At 40.1% G+C, this 23001-nt stretch overlaps 1 protein-coding gene across 7 annotated transcripts in view; it reads left to right on the forward strand.

The window, feature by feature from the left end:
* The window catches only part of TNIK (TRAF2 and NCK interacting kinase), a 415592-nt gene that overhangs the window by 267524 nt on the left and 125067 nt on the right, over positions 1-23001 (forward strand). For all 7 annotated transcript variants that reach the window (XM_066241478.1, XM_066241483.1, XM_066241479.1 and 4 more), the window contains exons 6-7: positions 2513-2603; positions 4478-4608. In XM_066241478.1, coding sequence (XP_066097575.1) covers positions 2513-2603; positions 4478-4608 — 222 coding nt within the window. The remainder of the gene's footprint in view (positions 1-2512; positions 2604-4477; positions 4609-23001) is intronic.

Consider the following 23001-nt stretch of genomic DNA (forward strand, 5'->3'; position numbering starts at 1 on the left):
AAAGCCGCCCTGTTTAGGTTAGTGAGGAAGGCGGAGCATTTCTTACTCCCTATTTCCTTCGGGGTTTGGTTATATATTTAGCCAATTTTTCACTCAATCATACCTTTGGGTGTATTGCGAAGAATCTGGAAGCTCCAAGTATAGGTTTTTCTGTTTCTGGTTGAAGATCTTGTTGAGTTTTGGGGGAGATTTATCGGTATCGCTTCCTACTCCGCCATTACTCTGACGTCATCCAAGATGTTATTTCTACCCAGTTTGAGCCATGGTTTCATTGAACTCTGTACAAAAATCATTCTAGGCATAGCTGTGGATATTGACAAACTGATTTTTAAAACATTATATAGAAATGGAAAGGGCTAAGAAAGAATACTCAAGGCAATGGAGACAAAAAAAACAAAGCTGGAAGATGTATGGTGTTAATTATCAGGACTTATTATAAAGCTACTAAGTAATTAGACCAGAGTAGTATTGCCACAACAACAAATAAGTAAATAGAATTAAGAGCCCAGGAACAATAGACCCCATTCATAGGGACATATGATTTAATACAAAGGAACTGCTGACGTCCCTGGGTGCTCTTATCAATAAACAAGGTCAGTTGAATATCCATGTAAAAACATGAAGCTTAACACCTGCTTATTACTTGCAAATATTAGTTCCATCTGGGTTATAAACATAAATGTGAAAGATATAAAAATAAAGCTCTTCAGAAAAAACAGGATAATACCTCTGTGGCTTTGCGGTACGCAAAAATATTTCTCAAACAGAACACAAAGCACAGTTTGAGGGATTAACAAAGAAGCACAGCTTCTGACCTCCTTCCAGGCTGACATTTATCTCCAAACATTTGGTTGTCATTGTGTAAAATGAATTTGAATTTTCTGACTTAAAATTTTACTCATTCAGAGAAAGTGTGATGGGTTATTTTAGTTATCCGGACCACCCAGTAAGTACCAAGAATCTATTGGGTCTCCAGGACTGGTTCTGCATAATATGCCTTTCTACACTGCTGGGTGACACTGTAGGGGCGCAGTCTTAAGACCAGTCACAGTTCTTAAAGCAGCAGGGAGGTTTCGTCCACAAGTATATCTCAATACCTAATTTTAAGATGTTTGAAAACAATTGTTCTTCCAGTGCAGTCATTCTCCCAAACTATACTGGCATTTGAGACAAGGTGACTCATTGGAAGGGACATTTGATTACAAGAAGTTTCAGAAGTGACTCTGCATGCATCCTGTGATCTCATTAAATACAACCTTTGGCTCATTTATGTGCTTGGGTAGCTGCTTTCACCCACTTGGGTAGTGAAGAGGGAATGGGACTTTCAATTCCTCTTTTAAGGATTCATGGGTGTTAGTATGCTGTGAAACCATGTAGCATTTTAATCTGCTTGATGCCTGCCTTGAGCCAAACTGACTAGTTAACAAAGGTAATTTTTGAAGACCCAAACCACTGCCTCAGCTGTCCTGTCACATGGTGTGTATTCACTGATATTCCTAAATACACAAATGGCTCTTGGGAGCATCCACTTCTCATGCTGAATTTTCTCACAAGGGAATTGAGATATTTAGTTTTGTTTCCTTTTGTATCAACCTCGTCTTTCATACCATGGTTTTGTTGTGGAGAAAAATTAAAAGTACAGAAAAGCACAAATTATAAAATGACAATATTTAGGGATGCAATACCTTGGACTAACAATTGCTAGCATAACCTAAGTTGCTTCAAGATTCCAATTTTAGATTCTTTTAGGTTTTCTTTTTCTGAAAAAAAAAATGTGACTACTTTAGACAAGTCTGTAGGTTCAAGAACTCATATACCACCAAGAAACCAAAATCAGAGTAATTCATGGAGAAATGGAACACAGTTTTGGATGTCACTGAATAATTATTTCATATAATGAACAAACACTAAGTCATAAATGTCATAAAGCACTGAAAATGACAGTGATTAATGCCAACAAAGGAAATCAAAATTGTTGCTTTCCTTTTTAATGTGAGCCACATTGGCTAAAGCCGATGGGAAATTTCTTGGCTGTTCTGAGAAATATTTTATTGTGCTTAATTAAATTTGTGTAATAGAAAGTGACTTTTAAATTTGAGTATTGGCCCCCAAAAGTGGAGGATGCATTGTGTTAGGGTAGTTTTCTGTACATAGGCGCTATAGATGTCCCTGTTACAAACTAGCAAAGACAGGCAGTCCTCACTTGTGACAGTACTGTTAGCTGAACTCACATACACTGAGTTTGTGTGGCTCCTGAGATCTAAGAAGGTATGGAAGGGTTTCATTTAGCATAGCACCAGGCATTGCAAGCGCTTCCTCTGTATTTTGGTTTATATTGATCAATTGCCTATGGCTTAGAACAGCATTGTGAGCACATGAAAGATGTGAATATAGTAATGAAAGTATCTTTGGGTGAGGCTACATCTTTTTTGGATCATTAACACCTGAAATAGTTTATTTGTATCTTGCCTTCTATTTCTAGTAACCCCTTTCAACTCTCTTATCACTCCAGGGGCTGAGTCACCTGCACCAGCATAAAGTGATTCATCGAGATATTAAAGGGCAGAATGTCTTGCTGACTGAAAACGCAGAAGTTAAACTAGGTAGGAACAAAATCCAGTGAGCCTAGGAATAGCAGGAATTGATTAGATTATTGCAACAGCTGGTTGTTGTTTTGTAATGAATGTAAATCTGTCATTGTGGATTTGGAGATCATTGTACTAAGAATGGAAAGAAAAATCTTTGTCTATGTCAAAATATTTTCTAAAAGCACTTTGAGGAGTGAATTTGTATGCAATATCTTAAAAAGAAACGTGCTTAATCAATGTGTAGAAATAATTGAAGTGTGTTTTTTTAAGCAAAGAACCTTTAAATTAGAAGTGACTGACCTTGAAATGTTTTCCTATATCTTACTGCCTATTTATATTGTTGCTGTAACAGAACAATAGTGACCCATTTTTTTAATTAAAAATACTCACAGTTAGACATATAATATTTAGAATAACTAATTTCTGCTATATTCCCACATGTTTTAAGTTAAACTTACTTGATTTCATTATTACCTAGGGCACCGGTGTGCATTGAATACCCAGTATTGTACTTGACAAGCATTCTGATTACCCCACCTCCATCTGGCAGGATTGTCAGTGAGGGAGCCCTTTGCTCTGGTGCTGTCCATTAGCACCCTTCCCACAGCCAATCTAAGACTGTCCAAACACGGTAGAGAATCCCACATGTGTTTGTCTGCTCTATGGGTATGAGTAAGAGCATAAATGGACAAATATATCCTAGGATATACAATGTGTCTTCTTGAAAAGAATCACTGTCAGTATGATTATTTTTAAGAGATTTAAATATCTTACCTTCTTTGTTAAAATACATAATATTAATTTTTTTTCTTATTTAGCATTTAGGGCCAAACTTTCATTTTGACCAATATCACCCTGTTAAATTTAATTGTCTAAATAAAAAAAAAGGAACAAAAGCATGTATTATATCAGGAAAGCAGTTATATATGTAGTGACTGGATCTGCTATTCTCAGAACGTTTACTTGTCCCTAATCAACAGTAATTCTTGAGAGGCTCTGTATAAGTCACTTTTACAAAGATTATCTCACATAAACATCACAGCGACTCCATGTAGATATTGTCATCCTCATTTTACAGATCAGGAAGCGGAGCCCCAAGGAGGCTGCTCTGCTAGCCTCAGGCCACGTCATGGGGACATGGCAGAAACGGGTTGTACACTTAGGCAGTCTGACTCCAGAAGCTTAGTTTTTAATCACTTTCTTTGAATCCCTTAAATATGACCCTTTATGGATGCAATCAAGCTTACTTTTCAGCTATAACAGATACTTTTGGTCCCCATGAAGCCTTGGTGTAACCAAATAGGACAATTTGTGACTCCCTCCTTGGCACGCTTTATCCATTCATAACTGCAATTTAAAAACACACGTTCACAGTAGCAACACAGAAGAGGCAACCCAAGGGTCGACCCACAAAACGTGGCACCTACATACAGTGGAACTTTGTTCAGCTTTAAAAAGTAAAGGAATTCTGACACATGCTGCAACATGGATTGATCTTAAAAACATTATGCCAAGTGGAATTAGCCAGTCACAGAAAGGCAAATACTGTACGATTTCACCTATATGAGGTACCTATAGTAGCCAGATTCAAAGAGACAGAAAGTAGAATGATGCTTGCAGGAGACTAGGAGGAGGGGAGAAGGAGAAGTTACTATTAATGGGTACAGCGTTCCAGTTGGAAAGATTAAAAAGTTCTGGAAGTGGATAGTGGTGATGGTTGCACAACAATGTGAATGTACTTAATGCCACAGAACAGTTTAAAATGTTTAAAACACTAAAATGTTTAAAATAGTAAATTTCATATTGTATACAGTTTAACAAAAAAGACATATTCATCTTATCATCATATAAAAACAATGAACTTGATTCATTTGCCTTTTCTCAAATAGTGGACTTTGGAGTCAGTGCCCAGCTGGACCGCACAGTGGGCAGGAGGAACACTTTCATTGGCACCCCCTACTGGATGGCCCCAGAAGTTATTGCCTGTGATGAAAACCCGGACGCCACATATGATTTCAAGGTGTGACTTCTTACTTTTCCATTATGTTTCAAAACTCTGCTCAAAATATTACTGAATCTTTCAGAGAATTCTCATGTGGCTTTGGGCTGATGATTTATGTATTCCAAAGAGAGAACTAAAAACATATTATTTAAATGTAAAATGATAAGATATTCCACTGAAAATCTTTTTTTTCCCTTCTTTTACAGGGACAGATAGAGTCAGAGAGGGATAGATAGGGACAGACAGACAGGAACAGAGAGAGAAATGAGAAGCATCAATCATCAGTTTTTTGTTGCGACACCTTACTTGTTCATTGATTGCTTTCTCATATGTGCCTTGACCGTGGGCCTTCAGCAGATTGAGTAACCCCTTGTTTGAGCCAGCAACCTTGGGTCCACGCTGGTGAGCTTTTTGGTTAAGCCAGATGAGCCCGCGCTCAAGCTGGCAACCTTGGGGGTCTTGAACCTGGGTTCTCTGCATCCCAGTCCAACACTCTATCCACTGCATCACGGCCTGGTCAGGCTGAAAATCTTTTTAATGAAGTCACCCATTATATCTGAGTGCCTGTTTGTAAAAAATGCTTAAACCATATTCTGTATTCTTTTTAATTTGCTCCTGCTTCTAATTAGGAAACAGGCCCTGGCCAGTTGGCTCAGTGTTAGAGTCTTGGCCAGGCATGTGGATGTCCTATGTTAGATTCCCAGTCAGGGCACATAGGAGAAGTGCTCATCTGCTTCTCTACCCCTCTCCCTCTCCCTCTCCCTTTCCTTTCTCTCTCTCTCTCTCTCTCTCTCTCTCTCTCCCCCTCAGCAGCCATGACTCAATTGGAGCGAGTTGGCCCAGGGTGCTAAGAAGAGCTCAGTTGCTGAGCAACAGAGCAATGGTCCCAGATAGGCAGAGCATCGCCCCATAGGGGGCTTGCCAGGTGAACCCCAGTTGGGGTATATGCGGGATCCTCTGCCTCGCCTCATCTCATTGAATTAAAAAAAAAATTAGGAAACAGACTTCTATTTTGTTTATAGTTTAGATGTTTTGCAAAGCATATATATATTCTGATAACTTTTTATGTTAATAGAACCAAAATATGAATATGTTGTCTTGGGTCATCTTTTTCTGATTAAAAATAACCAGACTTACTCATTTCTACATTGCTTAATGTTGATTATTGGAGTTTCTTTTCAATGAGAGAGAGAACCAATGGGATGTTGGTAGCTCCTTTATGATGTTTCTAAAGCCGGTTGTGGTGTTTCATAGAAGTTTTATTTGTGCTTTGTAACTTTCTGTCATAAACTGGTAACTTGTTAATTTATTACATATATTAACCTGGATATATTTTTGCCAAAGGACTTCAGTGATTATCTTGAAATACATCTCATCTTCCAGTTTCGAGATGGAAACTGAGGTGGGAGGCATTTGCAAGTGCCCACTCAGTTGGGGATCTTCTCAGAGTTGGGACTTGAACTCAGGTCTCCCAGTGCTCTGTTCAGAATTCTTCCCAATATACAGGATGGGGCTTGTTCATATGTAAATGAAAACAATAATTAATACATAATTATACAAAAATAAGCTGTTTCACATACAACTGAAAATCTGCTTTTGTCCCACCTTTTATTACCCTGCTCCACTAAGATGTTCTGTATAAATCTCTAATTACCAACAAAACAGCCTCTGAAGAGTATATTTGAAGAATTCCTTTTTTTCAATTGATTTTAATTTATTGTGTTTACATAGATTCAGTGTCCCACTGAATACACCCCCCACCCCAGTGTTCCCCTCAACGTCCCCCTCCCCCTCCCCCCTTCAACGTCCTCCCCCTCCCCTCCAGGATTCGCTTTCCCGTTCTATAACGCTGTGTTATGTGTATATAATTTCATCAGTCTCTTTCCCGTCTGTCCTCTTTCCCTCTGGTCCCATTGATCCCACCTCTGCCTCTATTCCGTTCCTCAGTTCACATTGTTCATTGTATATCTCAGATGAGTGAGGTCATATGGTATTTTTCTTTCTCTGCCTGGCTTATTTCACTTAGCATGATAGTTTCCAGGTCCATCCATGTTGTCGCAAAAGTTAAGATTTCTTTCTTTTTCACGGCCGTGTAGCATTACATTGTGTACAGGTACCACAGCTTTTTTAAAAATTGATTTAAATTTATTGTGTTTACATAGATTCCTGTGTCACCCCAAATCTGTCCCCCCCGTTCCCCATATTCCCCTCAACATCTCCTTTGCCCCCCTCCCCAAAGCACCATCCCCCCTTCCCTTCAGGTTTATCCCATCCTCTCATCCCCTTTCCCTCTGTCCTCTTTCCCTCTGGTCCCTTTGATCTCTCCTCTGTCTCAATTCCGTTCCTCAGTTCACATTGTTCATTGTATTCCTCAAATAACTGAGGTCATATGATATTTTTCTTTCTCTGCCTGGCTTATTTCACTTAACATAATAGTTTCCATGTCCATCCATGTTGTTGCAAAAGGTAAGATTTCCTTCTTTTTCATGACCACATAATATTCCACTGTGTATGCACCACTGCATTTTAATCCACTCATCCACTGACAGGCATTTGGGCTGTTTGCAGATCTTGCCTATTGTAAACAATACTGCCACAAACATGGGGGTGCATTTCTTCTTTTGAATCAGTGATTTGGTATTCTTAGGATATATTTCTAAAAGTGGGATAGCTGGGTCAAAAGGCAATCCAATTTTCAATTTCTTGAGGAATCTCCATACTGTTTTCCACAGTGGCTGCACCAGTCTGCATTCCCACCAGCAGTGCAGGAGGGTTCCCTTTTCTCCACATCCTCGCCAGCACTTATTCTGTGTTGTTTTGTTAATGAGTGCCATTATGGCTGGTGTGAGGTGATATCTCATTGTGGTTTTAATTTGCATTTCTCTAATGATTAGTGATGTTGAACATTTTTTCATCTACCTATTGGCCATCTGTATGTCCTCTTTGGAGAAGTGTCTATTCATTTCTTTTGCCCATTTTTTGATTGGATTGTTTGTCTTCCTGGTGTTGAGTTTTACAAGTTCTTTATAAATTTTGGTTATTAACCCCTTATCAGATGTATTGTCAAATATGTTCTCCCATTGTGTAGTTTGTCTTTTTATTCTGTTCTTATTGTCTTTAGCTGTGCAAAAGCTTTTTAGTTTGTTCATTCTGTCCTTTATTTCACTTGCCCATGGAGATAAATCAGTAAATATATCACTGCGAGAGATGTCAGAGAGCTTACTGCGTATGTTTTCTTCTAAGATGATTATGGTTTCACGACTTACATTTAAATCTTTTATCCATTTTGAGTTTATTTTTGTGAATAGTGTAAGTTGTTGGTCTAGTTTTATTTTCTTGCAGGTAGCTGTCCAATTTTCCCAACACCATTTGCTAAAGAAACTATCTTTACTCCATTGTATGCTCTTACCTCCTTTGTCAAATATCAGTTGTCCATATAAGTGTGGGTTTACTTCTGGGTTCTCTGTTCTGTTCCATTGATCTATATGCCTGTTGTTATGCCAGTACCAGGCTGTTTTGAGTACAATGGCCTTGTAGTATAACTTGATATCAGGAAGTGTGATACCTCCCACTTTATTCTTCTTTTTCAAGATTGCTGAGGCTATTCGTGTTCTTTTTTGGTTCCATATAAATTTTTGGAATATTTGTTCTATATCTTTGAAGTATGTCATTGATATTTTAATGAGAATTGCATTGAATTTATAAATTGCTTTGGTAATATAGACATTTTAATGATGTTTATTCTTCCTATCTATGAACACGGTATATGCTTCCACTTGTTTGTATCTTTCTTGATTTTTTTTAATCAATGTTTTATAATTTTCCGAGTACAAGTCTTTAACCTCCTATGTTAAATTTACTCCTAGATATTTTATTTTTTGTTGTTGCAATAGTGAAGGGGATTGTTTTCTTTCTCTTTCTGACAGTTTATTGTTGGTGTATAAAAATGCCTCTGATATCTGAATATGTATTAATTTTATATCCTGCCACCTTGATGAATTCATTTATCAGGTCCAGTAGTTTTCTGACTGAGACTTTAGGGTTTCCTATGTACAGTATCATATCATCAGCAAATAGTGATGGTTTTACTTCTTTTCCTATTTGGATGCCTTTTATCTCTTCTTCTTGTCTGATTGTTGTGGCTAGGACTTCCAGAACTATGTTGAATAAGAGTGGTGAAAGGGGGCACCCCTGCTTTGTTCCTGGTCTTAAGGAAATGGCTTTTAATTTTTGCCCATTGAGTATGATGTTGGCTGTGGGTTTGTCATAGATGGCCTTTATAATGTTGAGGTATGTTTTCTGTATACTCACTGTGCTGAGAGTTTTGATCAAAATGGTGCTGGATTTTATCAAATGCTTTTTCTACATCTATTGATATTATCATGTGATTTTTTTCTCCTTCCTTTTGTTTATATGATGAGTCACATTGATTAATTTGCGAATATTGTACCAACCTTGCCTCCACAGAATAAATCCCACTTGATCATGATTGTATAATTTTTTTTAATGTATTGCTGGATCTGGTTTGCTAATATTTTGTTGAGAATTTTAGCATCTAAATTCATCAGGGATATTGGCCTGTAATTTTCGTTCTTTGTATTGTCTTTGCCTGGTTTTGGAATCAGAATTATGCTTGCCTCTTAAAAGGAGCTTGGAAGTCTTCCTTCCTCTTGAATTTTTTGAAATAGCTTGAAAAGGACAGGAGTTAGTTCTTTGAATCTTTGGTAGAATTCTTCTGTGAAGCCATCTGGCCCAGGGCTTTTGTTTGTTGGGAGTTTTTTTGATAACTGTTTCAATCTCATTTGTTGTAATCGGTCTGTTTAGGTTTTCTGATTCTTCCAGATTGATTTTTGAAAGATTATATGTTTCAAGGAATTTGTCTATTTCACCTAGGTTGTCAAATTTTTTGGCATATAGTTCTTCATAGTATTTTCTTACAATCCTCTGTATTTCTGCTGTGTCAGTTGCCACTTCTCCACTCTTATTTCTAATTTTATTTATTTATTTATAGTTTTTTCTTTTATGATATCTTCTATGACCTTAACACAAGGAGATGATCTCAGTGGCTTGATCTAATCACATGAACCTTCACACAGCGGAGGAAGGTGGAGATATTTTAAGAATGAGGACTCGATGGGCCATTGCTGATTGGATGTGGGGGAGCACACAAGAAATTCGAGCAGCCTTGAGCTGAAAGGCCCCCGACAGGAACCCAACACTGCTAACCACCTGAATGAACGTGGAAGCAGCCTTCTCCCTAGAGCCTCCACACAGGAATGCTGCCCTGCTGACCCTTGGTTTCAGCCTGTGGGACCCTGAGCGGAGAGTCCAGCCATGCCAAGCCAGGCTCATGAGCTACAGAGCTGTGAGCTAAGAAGCGGGGATTGTTTTAAGCTGCTAAATTTGGGGAAATTATTTACAAAGGAAAAGAAAACCAATACACTGTCCAAGGATAACTTTTCTTAACATAATTAGATTTGGCAGTTTTTGTTTGGGTTCTGAATGTAGTTTTTTCCACTGAGTATTAATAAAGCAATATCCTCCATTGCAGGCAGCTTCTGAAAACCCTTCACATGAATCACATAATGTTTTGTATTCACTAACAAGTACATTTTTTTGATTTAGGTACTGTTATCTAATGTACTGTCGTCTATGAACTTGGCAAACAAATGACCCCTTAACGCTGTTTATGAACCTTTTATGGAAAATGGTTTGAATACTTCCAAGGTCACCCCTCCATCCATAAAGGGTTGTCCAACCCCTCCACCTGAGGGCTCCTCACTTCCCAGTACCCCAGGCAGGCAGGGGTGGGATGGCACAAACTGTTGCATCAAACATGCAATATGAATTTCTTTTGCATAACTGGACTAAACTGGCACTAAGGTGATTAAGTACACTTGGGGGAAAAACTCCAACTAGATTTTAAAAAAATCACTGGGTTTTATAGGTCAAATCATTTTTGGAGGAACCCAAACTGTGAAAACGTGTCATCTATGCAGTCCCATGCGCCCCCACCCATCATCCCGGGTTACTCATGGCATGCGTGGATTCACTGAGTCAGTGTGGGCCACAGTGGGAACAGGAAAAACAGGCTGGTGCTGAGAACCATTCAATGACTATTATGGTCTATCTCAACTGACTTAAAAGCCCCTCCTTCCCCTATTTATTTATTTGAATCCTCTCTCTTTTCTCCATGGTGAGTCTGGTTAAAGGCTCATTAATCTTGTTTACCTTTTCAGAGAACCAGCTCTTGGTTTCATTGATCCTTTGTATTGTCTTTTTAGCCTCTATGTCATTTATTTCCACTCTGATCCTTATTATTTTATTCCTTCTACTTCCTCTGAGCTTTACTTGCTGTTCTTTTTCTAGTTATTTTAGATGCAGGGTCAAGTTGTTTATTTGAGCTTTTTCTTCTTAAGGTATGCCTATAATGCTATGAACTTCCTTCTCAGAACTGCTTTTGCTGTGTCCCATAAATTTTGAGTTGTTGTATGTTCATTTTCATTTGTTTCAAGGAAATTTTTAATTTCTTCCTTGATCTCATTGTTGATTCATTCATTATTTAATAACATACTATTTAGTTTCTAAGTGTTTGAGTGCTTTTCAGTTTTTCTGTTGTAGTTGATTTCTAGTTTCATTCCATTGTCATTCGAAAAGATGCTTGATATGATTTCAATCTTCTTAAATTTGTTGAGACCGCTTTTGTGCCCTAACATGTGGTCTATCCTAGAGAATGTACCATGAGCACTTGAAAAGAATGTATATTCGATTCCCGGCCAGGGCACACAGGAGAAGCGCCCATCTGCTTCTCCACCCCTCCACCGCACCTTCCTCTCTGTCTCTCTCTTCCCCTCCTGCAGCCGAGGCTCCACTGGAACAAAGATGGCCCGGGTGCTGGGGATGGCCCCTCGGCCTCTGCCCCAGGCGCTAGAGTGGCTCTGGTTGCAACAAAGCGACGCCCCGGAGGGGCAGAGCATCGCCTCCTGGTGGGCAGAGCATCGCCCCTGGTGGGCGTGCCAGGTGAATCCCGGTCAGGTGCATGCGGGAGTCTGTCTGACTGTCTCTCCCCATTTCCGGCTTCAGAAAAATACAGAAAAAAAAAAAAAAAGAATGTATATTCTGCTGCTTTAGGGTGAAGGGTTCTGAAGATATCTATTAAATCCAGTGCATCAAGTGTGTGAAGTCTGCTGTTTCTTTGTTAGTTTTCTTTATTGAAGATCTATCCAGTGATGTTAGTGGGGTATTGAAATATCGTACTATTATAGTATTGCTGTTGACCTCGCCTTTTATGTCCATCAAAATCTGCTTTATATATTTAGATGCTCCTATATTAGGTGCATAGATATTTATAATGGTTATATCTTCCTTTGGATTGCTCCCTTTATCATTATGCAGTGACATTCTTTATCCCTTACTGTAGCCTTTGTTTTAAAGTCTATTTTGTCAGATATAAGTATTGCTACCCCAGCTTTTTTAGAATTTCCATTTGCATGAAATATTTTTTTCCATCCCTTTACTTTCAGTCTATGTGTATCTTTTGTTTGGAGGTGTGTCTCTTGTAGACAGCATATGTATGGGTCCTGTTTTCTTATCCACACAGCTACCCTGTCTTTTGATTGGAGCATTTAATCCATTTACATTTAAGGTTATTATTGATATGTATCTGTTTATTTCCATTTTATTTTTTAAATCTACAGTCCTCTTTTACTAGATTTTTTTTCTCCCTTTGTTTTGTTTACAACAGGCCCCTTAGCATTTCTTCCAGCATTGGTTTGGTTGTAATGAATTCCTTGAGTTTTTTTGTTTGTTTGTTTGTTTGTATTTTGTCTGTGAAGCCTTTTATTTCTCCATCAATTTTAAATGATAGCCTTGCTGGATAAAGAAGTCTTGGTTGTAGGTTCTTGTTCTGCAATACTTTGAATATTTCTTGCCATTCCCTTCTGGCCTCAAGTGTTTCTGTTGAGATGTCAGTTGTCATCCTTACAGGGGCATCTTTGTAGGTGATTGACTGCTTTTCTCTTGCAGCTTTTAGTATTCTTTATCTCTTAGCTTTGGTATTTTAATTATGATGTGTCTCAGTGTAGGTCTCTTTGGGTTCCCCTTTAATGGGATTCTCTGTGCTTTTTGAACTTGTGTGACTTTGTCCTTCATCAATTTAGGGTAGTTTTCAGCTATGATTTCTTCAATCAGGCTCTCTATCCCGTTTTCTTTTTTTTCTCCTTCAGGAACTTCTATTATGCAGATGTTTCTCTTCATGTTGTCACAGAGCTCTCATAGAGTTTCCTCAGACTTTTTGATCCACTTTTCTTTTTGTTGTTCTGCTTCTGTGCTTTCAGTCATCTTGTCCTCTAAATCACTAATTTGATCCTCTTCTTCATCCAGCCTGCTTTTAATTCCTTCTAGTGTAGTGTTCATTTCTGATATTGTGTTTGTCATTTCTGTCTGATTCCTTTTTATGATGTCAATGTCCTTTTTGATGCTTGTTATCTCTTTGTTCAGGTGCTCATTATGTCCATCTATTGTTGCTCTAAGATCGTTGAGCATCCTAACAATCCCTAACAATCATTATTTTAAACTCTGTATCCGGTAATTTGGTTATTTTCATCTCATTCAGTTTTCTGGGGATTTCTGTTGTTGATTCATTTGAATTGCATTTCTCTGTCTTTTCATTTTGTCTCTGTAGAGACTGCTCCTTTGGATTTGCTGTTTGTGTAGCTAGGTGAGTATAGGGTTTGTGTTGTCTGCCTCCAGCTTTCAGTTGTGTTTTTTTTTAGATCTTCTTGGGTTGGCCTCAGCTGTTGTTTGTAATCTGCTATGGGCTACTTGTCTGCTGCTACTGCTCTTTCTGCTGTTTGTGTCAGCATTTTCTATACCTTAGCTAGATCAGGTGTGTTGAGCCTTTTCTTAAGATTCCACTCTAACTAGGGTTTTTAGGTCCTGAGCTGATGCTCTCTGTATCTGGCCGCTGGATGTACCAGTGCTGGACCTCCCTGACCAAATCCTGACACAGATCAGTGGGGGTCACTGCTTATGACTGGCCCTTAGCAACCTTCTTGAAGCTACAGGTGATCCAGAATTTGTGGCTGCCTCTGCTCAGTCCTGATGCCATTGTAACTATCAGCTGCACTCCTAGACTGGCTTTTATCTACTTCTGGCCAGTGTGTGTGGCCTCTCTATTCCCGAGATGTGGTCTTTCTGCTGCCCTTCCCCCCAGCTGCCTCTGCCTCCTCCGTTACTCAGGCACCAGCACTGCCGGGTACGCTGGCTTGTAGACCACAGCTTGGGCTGCCCCACAAGCATGGGAGACTCCTCACCTCGCCCGGCTCCACCCCCTGTGGGCACACGGGCTGCTTCTCCGGGCTGCGCTCCCTGGGGGGGCACACGGGCTGCTTCTCCCGGGCTGCGCTCCTCTCAGGTTCTGCCCCTCACCACGGCGCAGGCTGCCTTGCTGAGTTCCGGCCCCCACTGTCTCACAGGCCAAGCACTGCGGCCTCCACTGCAGCTGAGCCCTTCCACCCTTCAGAGGGTACTCAGCATGGGGGGGGGGCTGTGTAGCCCAGACCGCAGCACTCAAAACCTGTGTCCCTGATGCACCCCCTGCTTCTAAGCATCTCCCTGAACTGACTGGAGCAGGAGAGCCTCTAGTGTGCAGGGTAATTCCTTCCCTTTGCTGGCTTGGTTCTCCCAGGAAAAATGGTCACTTTAGGTTTGGGGAGTGACCCATTACATGGGTCAGTGTGGCTCTCCAGCACAGTCTCTCCCTGTGCCCCTGAAATTACACTGTCCTCTCGGTACTCCAGTCCTCTATGTGCTCCCTGCTCCCAGAGCCCTGGGTAAGTGGCTGTGAACAAGGTTTTCTGCATGGTCCCTTTAAGACAGAGCCTGGGTCTGAGAGTTCTGTCTCCCTCTTGCAAACAATAATCCGGCTCTTCTTTCAGCTTACTACTGTCCATACACCTCCTCTAGTCTCTGGGTGTCCTGGCAGGGGTTCTGGTCCTGTGGCTGAAGGCCCACAACTTTCCAGGAAACCCACCCCACCATGATATACCCTCTGGGCCACTGCTCACTCCTGGGACTGGGGCAGCCCTTTCCGCGTCTCCGCCTTTTCTACCAGTGCAGTGTGGTTCCTTCAATGATGCTTGGTTATAGATTCCTCTTAGTTTAGTCCAAAGTTGGTTTTTCAAGATGATTGTTCCTAAGTTAAGTTGTAATCCACTTTGGTTCTGGGAGGTCAGAGTTGCAACGTCTGCCTATTCCGTTGCCATTTTCCCTCTGTCTCAAGAATTCCTTTCTTAAAGAACATTTTTAGTTCTCTATATGTGGGGTTATTACTGAAATCAGGTCAGAAAGATGCAGTCATTGCAGAGTTTTCGGAACCCGGCATCCCTGGGCATTGACAAAATTATTGTCCTTTCTGTTTGGAGAAATGCAAGCTTGAAAGTCTGAAAACAAAATAATCTCCTGGAAAGCCCATCTCCTTTGGAGGTTAGTCACTGTCATAACCTGGCAACAATCTGTCTGGAGACAGCTGTGAAGTTAAAAATTAATCTCTTGCCAAAACAAGTGTCATTTATTTAAACTAATAATGATAAGCACATTCAAATAATATAATTTGCAAATCCCTTCAGAGGAGCCATTACAAAATATATGTCCCAGACCAAATATGTGTATCATAATTAGCTATAACCAATTTTTCAAACTATAGTCATACTTAACAAGTGCTAACTAGTCTTATAGATATAAGATATATCTTATATCTGTGGCTGAGCCAGAGATATTTTAGGCTTCTTTATAATATTTCATGGTGAATCAGTATTTTAAACTTCTATCCTTAGCTTAACCTTTTGCTGGCTGTATTATGACTAGCTAGAGTGTGCATGGACATTTGTTCTGTGACATGAAATAGATCCCTGTGATTTAGCTGTTTTCAGTAGAGTAAGTAGAAGAGGACTTTCTTTTACCAAGCCAAAGCTTGGGATTAAACTGGTTTCTTGGTTTTATTTCCTCAGATTATGGTTTGAGAATGTAGTTTGAGTTCAGTGAGGAATTTTGAACCCAATGCAACAACTCTTGATGTGGGCAAAGCCCAGTGCATGAGTAACCACAGGGCACTTCATGCTGCACAGTATGATTCCAGAAGTATAAGGAGGTTCATGTGATTATGAAAGTATCCTGAGACATTAAAGAATTGAAGGTTAATTTCTATGTCCATTATTATAAAATAAGTAATTCTGAGAGTTAGGATTCAACTATATCAGTCATTTAGACCTTAGCGTGAATTCGTTTATCAGGATTGTCATGAGTGTAGGTTGCACAGAGGAGGAAGGAGCCATGGCAGGAATATGAGCTCCAGTGGTCACTTGTCATAGGTAAAATAAGGAACTTGAAAGGATAAAAACGAGGAAGATTGGGCAGAAAGGAAGGTGTGGGGTTCTTGGAAGATTCATTTCAACCATTTCACAATTTTATTGTGGATCAGGGAAGAAAGTATTCATTAAATAATTTTTCTACTTTTTTCTTAGCACCAAGTCTTATTCTTTCTTCTATTCACAATTCTTAGGAATATGGTTTGTCACCAGGAGACAACTTGACAGTACTTTGACTTTCTAAACCATTTATTCATTCACTCAGTGTGTATTTATTGACTATACACTATGTGTAAGGAATTGGTCAGGTTGTATCAGTATGTGCAGTTCAAAGTTCAAGGGTTTGGTACTGTACATTCGGTAGCCCATTTGACCAAGCTGTGTATCCCAGTTTCAGAACCTGATGTCATTGCTTTGGGGTTTCAGGGATTACAGATTCTTTCAGCCTAGAGGGCATGTTTAGAATAAAAGATGACTTGAAGGCCACTGAGCTTTGTTAGAGTTCTTACCACAGCAGCCCATTCTTTAAAATAAAGACAGAATGCAAAAGAGGAGACTATAGTTGGTTTTATTATTTGACTTGTATATGATTTATTATTTATTGATTATTATGTATTCATTGAGTTGTTTAAGATGTCTTTACAGACTGCTATAAATTTTGCTACAAACTACAGTAATTCAGTAAAATAAGGGCGTCTGTAGAAAAGTAGTCTGAATTGTTCATAGTTTTTATTGCAGTCTGGTTTTTGTCTGATAACTACTGGGCGCAGTAAGTACTGACTGAAAATAACCCCTATCCTAAGGAGGGGCACTGGAATCTCACTTTTCTGGTGTGCTCGCTTCCCCCCAGAGGCCCTTCCTTTCTTGTTTTTAGAAATTCTGTCAAAACACTTCAAGCAAAAGGAAAGGTTTCATTTCCCTGGTAAGTTGTGGGGCAATAATGAAAGCTCTCTCATTTAATAATAAGGATTCAAGAGATTTGAAATTAATAAAACTGTTCAAAATTCCTAGACTGTTTAAATGGTTATTTTTTAAATTTGAATTTCATTTTAGTTGGCTGGGATTTGTTGAGTATTTTATAGCCCTATATACTTACTGCTTTAACACAATCACTCACCAAAGAAACGTCTCTGCAGCCAAATGCCCATCATAGGGAACTGGTTAAATGAATGCTAGCATATCTGTCCAGTAGAATACAACGTAGCCATTTAAACAACAAGGCGGCATCCATATTGAAGTTGGGCAGACCCCAAGATAGTGTTACGTATGAAAATCAACTCACCATATGGTACACATAATGTAGCCAATTCTCTCCCATTCCATGGGTGTACAACACGTGGGTGAAGAACTTAACATGTTTATATATCTTTTTGTCCTGCTCTTCTTTCCCAGCAAACTGGCCTTGCTTTTATATTAAATTAGAAAAATAAGAAATATATAATGAAATCGTATATCCTCTTAACCCCCCCCCCCCATCTTCTGGCCCAGTCTGTGCTAATGTTGCCTGTTACTCACCCATACCGTTGATGAGACTGCACACATATGCTGTGGATGACTTGCAGACACACGTGTCTCCTCCAGGGTTTGAGGGCATACTGTGCACTGACCACAAGTACTCACTCTTCTGTATCACAGATAAGTGGCTTCATTCAGGCAGGATGAAAATAGCTACTGTAGGTAAGAGGCTTAGCTGGAGATGAAGAAAGTCACCGAGATGCACTCAGGGTGTCACATCAGAGGACAGTGTTTGGATTGCAGAATGAGCATTTCATTCTCAAACAAGGCCTGGCCTCTGTCCACTGACAACAAAGATCCTATCCCTATTCTGTAGAAGAGAAAGATAATACAGACACCACGTAATCGTCACCGGGGGAAGCAGAAATGGCTATTAAACACACTTCTTGTGGCTCCATGTTCACATCGCCTGTGTAAGATTCCTCAGTCAAACACACCAGCGCCTCCTCCAGGCCACATGCTAATTCCCAGGTAAAGAGAAGGAGCTATTCTTCCAACATTTTTCCTTCAGTAATATAGCAAATGTAGATGAACAAGAGACTAAAGATTTCTACCTTTAGTTTGTTTTATTTGTGAAATGGGATTATTAATTACTGCCTGTGCTTGAATGTTCTTGATGACCTTGAAGTCGTCACCTTGCTTCTGTTTATTTTTATTTTTTATGTTTTTTGCTTCTGTTTATATATAATGAAAGATATAATTGTATGACATAGTAAATAAAGAATCAGACTTTTGAAGTTGTGGGGCTGGTTTACAGTGTCAGGTTTGCCTTCTGTTCACGGTATTACCTCAGGAAAGTTACATAACCTTTCTGAACCTCTATAAAATGGAATTTAAAAATTGTATATTTTATAAGGTTATGTTAGAATAAGATGAGCTAACATATAAAGGAACTAGTTCAGTGCCTAACATTTGTAAGTACTTAATATATGATAGTATTTATATGTATGTGCCATATAAAGGTACTGCTACTTGGGGCTGTTTTTGATGGAAAAAAGCCAGCAGTATCCTATGATTTCAACCTCAGATTTGTATTACACACTTTTAAGTGTCTGCTTATGTGAAGCCAGAATCTGCTGCTCAGTGACTTCTATTTCTGAATTAAAGTGCTGCCCATAGGGACTACACACAATTCATATCATTTCACCCCAGTAAATTCAATAAAAAATAAAAAATAAATTTAAAAAACCAATAAGTACAATTTTTTTTGTCCAGCTGAAATTTTCCAAAAAGAAAATAACAAATAAGTTACAGAATGCAAGATTGTTTTCTGGTCTGTGAAACCATTATACTGGTCATGCGTATTACTAAGCTGTTGTCTGTCAAGTCGAGACTACCTTGCTACTCTCTGCTTTGTGATGATGGGTCTAGAACTTGGTTATTCCCATTTCCGCTTGTCCATCTGGCTTCTAACGGGACTTCCCAGTAAGGGGAGACTGCAAGGCCAGAGGAGGAAGGACATGCCATTTCCTGTTTGCTCTCTGTAAACTTCCTGTTTACACCTGCATCGTACCATACCTCATTGCCACCTTATCTGACTCATGTGCTGGTTGAACTGTCAGTCAGTGGTTATTGGTCCTCAGGTCTGTCTGCACCAGTATTTTTTAAATACCCATTATGTGCACTGCATTGTATGAACTTTACACATGTTATCTTACTGAATTCTCATTATTAACCCTACAAAATAGGTGTTTCCTTCATGTTACAGGTGAGGAAACGGGATCCAAGGAGTTAAGTGGCTTGCCCAAGTCACCAAGCTAGATGTGCCCAGGTCTCCTTGGCTGTACAGCATGAGCTCTCTGCCTCTCCCTGCTCCACACTGCCTCTTTCCTTGTGTGGTTGGCTTGGCCATCTGAAAGTGTTCTTTTCTTCATGTGTTGGGCAGACTAGCCCCAGAAGGACACTATCTTGTTGTGCTCAAGTTGCCTGCATGCCAGATGGCCCCCACCAGCCAGTAGTTGTGTGGTTGCCTCCTCTGAGGCACCAGATTTGTCTCTGTTCTGTTAATAATGCAGACAAGACTTGGCTATAAATCATGCCACAGGGCAGGCTGCATGGCACCTCTGGAATAATGAATTACCGAGCTCCTGCCAAAATGAGTCGTGCCACGGCCAGGAAGGAAACTTATCTCTCCCTGACTCTCCGCATCTTGTTCTTCTCTCTTCCCTTCCTTGTCTCCTGTGATCTGTCTTGCCAGTTGTAATTGGAACATTTTCTCCTGTATTTAAGCTCTGAGGTGTCTTTGGGACTTGCTAATGCATCCAAAGGCTTAAACAAGGCCCAGCAAGGATGTTTATTGCTCTCTAGCATGGGCAGTTAAGCATAGCTTACGAGCAGCTTTGAGTAGATATATGGCCAGGAATATAAATGTCCCTTTTGGAAAACAAGAGAACCCGAGCAAAAAAAAAAAAAATTATCCTAATGATTCTGTCAAATGAGGGCTTAAAGAAGAAGCAATTTGTGGCCTGGTCATGTGACAGAGGATGCAGGGAAGCGGGGATGGTATGACCTTTGAAGTTACTTTGGGGGCTTGGGGAGAGCCACCGAAGAGGGGATCTGCAGTGTTGTGAACTGAATAAAGGAAGCACCTCTCTTCACTGACCCACCGTGCTTCCTGTGGGATACATCCAGGGTCACCTAACATCTGGGCCCTCTCCATTTCCCTACAGTCAAAATATGCTGCCTCAAATCACTGCTATATACTGTATATATTATCAGTAAGGAATGCTTTGGGCTCTACTTACATTTCTTAAGTCAGCACTAGTCTAAAGGCAGGCAGTTCAGGGTTGGTGTGGTGGCTCATTGATATCTTTGAAAACCAAGCTCCTACCATTCTGCCCTGTCATCATGAATTTGTTGACTTATCACCCTATGTTTGCAAGATGGATGCTATGATTCCAAATAACATGTTTTCCTTCAAGGCATTAAGAAATGAAGAAGAGTTGTCAAGAAATCAACTGTATTTGTTACTTGTTTCAGGAAAAGCAAAGATCCCCTAAGGTGTTTGGCTGGGTGTCATTGGCCACAACCATGGCGCTTTCTTAATTGTCATCCTTATCTGTAAGGAAGTCTGGATGAACACATTTAGCTTTTTTATACTCTTAAATGGAGGCAGCAAAGGAAATGCGGTTGAAAATGTCTTTTGGGTTAGCCAGCAAAGAGTGTCTGCCGCAGCCATTAGAGGGAAGTCGTAGGAGACCAACTGGACAGGCAGAGTCAGTTTTGCCTTGTAGTAGAGGAGGAAGAAAGCAATATTCTTGAGACGGCTATGTGCCAGATTTTGTGCTAGGTAACATAGCTGCATGTATACACGCCACAGTTCTATCTGTTGTGTAGCTCAGAAGGCTAAGCCCTGAGCCGTGTTCTGCACATGGTTAAATTGAAAACCTAGCTGTGACTCCAGGGGTCTGACTGGAAAGACTACTCGTGCTGTCTCTAGGAAGTTGAGGCCAGTTTCCTAGCTTTGGTTTTGGGGTTACCTCATGGAGTCTCAGCACCTTCAGTTACATATAGACAAAGTAAGACTCTATTTGGAGCAATTATTTTGTGGACCCAGTGGAGTGAAAAACAATGGGGGGAGTAGTCAGGTCCTTCTGTTGTGATGACAATAAAGGAGAACTGGCCCAGGAGGCAGGACACTGGCTCTGCTGAAAACCTGGCACTGAGTTGCTCTGTGATCCGGGTAAATCATTTCTCCTCATCTGTGAAATGAAAGGTTAATTTAAATCAGTGATTTTCAACCGCTGCGCTGCAGAACACTGGTGGGCCACGAGAATTTTTAAAACATGGTGGTGTACCTGACAGTTTAGTCAGGGAAACTGACCTCTTTCCCTTAGATCAGTGGTAGTCAACTGGTCCCTACCCCCACTAGTGGGCGTTCCAGCTTTCATGGTGGGCAGTAGTGGAGCAACCAAAGTATAAATAAAGAAGGTAGATTTAACTATAGTAAGTTGTTTTATAAAGATTTATTCTGCCAAACTTAGCAAAAATCTGACATAAAGTATATGCTTTAACTTGTAACTCGTGCTTTATAAATTTTATAAAGTGAAGTTACTTCCCTACTTTATAAGTCACCATTACTATGGAACCAGTGGGAAGTTAGAAAATTTTACTACTAACAGAGATTTAAAAGTGGGCAGTAGGTATAAAAAGGTTGACTACCCCTGCCTTAATAAAAAAAAGTGACAACAGCCAACACAAAGTAGCCATCTGGTGTGAATGAATCAAAATTATTCCTATTGTTTTTGGTCAGATTGGCAAAAATATATTTTTGGGTGTGCCTCAGAATTTTAGTAATTAGTTTATGTGTGCCATGAGATGAGAAAGGTTGAAAATCGCTGGACTAGATGGTCTACCAGGGATCTAATAGCCTTAGGACATTTAGCTCTTGCCCCTGCATCTTTCATTGGTTTCTTTATTTAACAAACACTGGTTAAGTGCCTACTGTGTGCTAGGCACTGTTCTGGGTACTTGGAATACACCACTCAACAAAACATAGATGCCTGTCCTCATGCACCTCATATTCTAGTGTGTATATGTTGGTGGCAAAGGGTGCAAGCAGTAAACACCAAACATAATTAATTAGTGATGAGTCAAGTACACAGTTGTTAGAAGGGAATTCGTTTTCTGGGAGACAAAAGTGGGAGGGGGGAGGGGACTGGCAGTGCGCAGGGAGAGGTTCAGTGGTCCATCCTCATTGAGAACGTGATATTTTAAGCAAAGACTTTAGTTTGGGGAACATATAACTGGAGTTGTTGCTGCAGAAACAGAGCAAAACTAAAGGAAAGACCCAAAGGCAGAAGTTGGCCTGAGTTTACTGAGCATTTTCTTTCCTTATCGGAGGACCAGCCTGGAGCCCCTCTCACCCCAGAGCCATTATTTCCTTTCAAGTGCAACTAGCTCAAGCTTCCTAGACTTGAAGGTCATTTACATTTGACCCTGCTTTGGCAGGTAGGGGCCTGCAGCCAGATGTCTCTCATTTGTACCTCATTTCCCAGGACACAACCATTCAGTTACTAGGGATGAGGAAATGGTGGAAGAGCTTCCAAGGCCGGGACATACTGGAATCCTATCACAATATCACAACCTACCATTTCCAGACTATTCTTGTTATGTTTCCTGTTTAATGCCTACTGCACAGTAAGTGATTCAGTGTTTTCATCATGTTTCCAAGAAGTTGTCTGTGTCAATGACCAGATACTGCTCCTGAGCCAACCTGCAATAGGTGGACCAGACTTCCCTTTCAGCTTTGGAAGCATCCTCACTAAGCAAGGCCAGGAGACTGTAGGACAACTCAATGGCGTGCTGGGCCTTGCAAACTGTGTTTAGTGTCAACTTTGAATGCATCTTGAAATATAACAAAGACAAAGGCCAAGAGTTGACTGCCTGAGTTGTGTTCCGTGAAGAGAAGTTACTTGGAATCTGAAGACAGTGGTATTATACAGGTTGTTGTCATCCCCATTTGAGCTGAGAACTTGTAACATTTATGTGACGGGGTCATGAATTAAAGAGTGCCTCCTTAGCCCTAGTG

The sequence above is a fragment of the Saccopteryx bilineata genome, chromosome 8 (genome assembly GCF_036850765.1).
Source record: "Saccopteryx bilineata isolate mSacBil1 chromosome 8, mSacBil1_pri_phased_curated, whole genome shotgun sequence".
In the NCBI taxonomy this organism is placed as follows: domain Eukaryota; kingdom Metazoa; phylum Chordata; class Mammalia; order Chiroptera; family Emballonuridae; genus Saccopteryx; species Saccopteryx bilineata.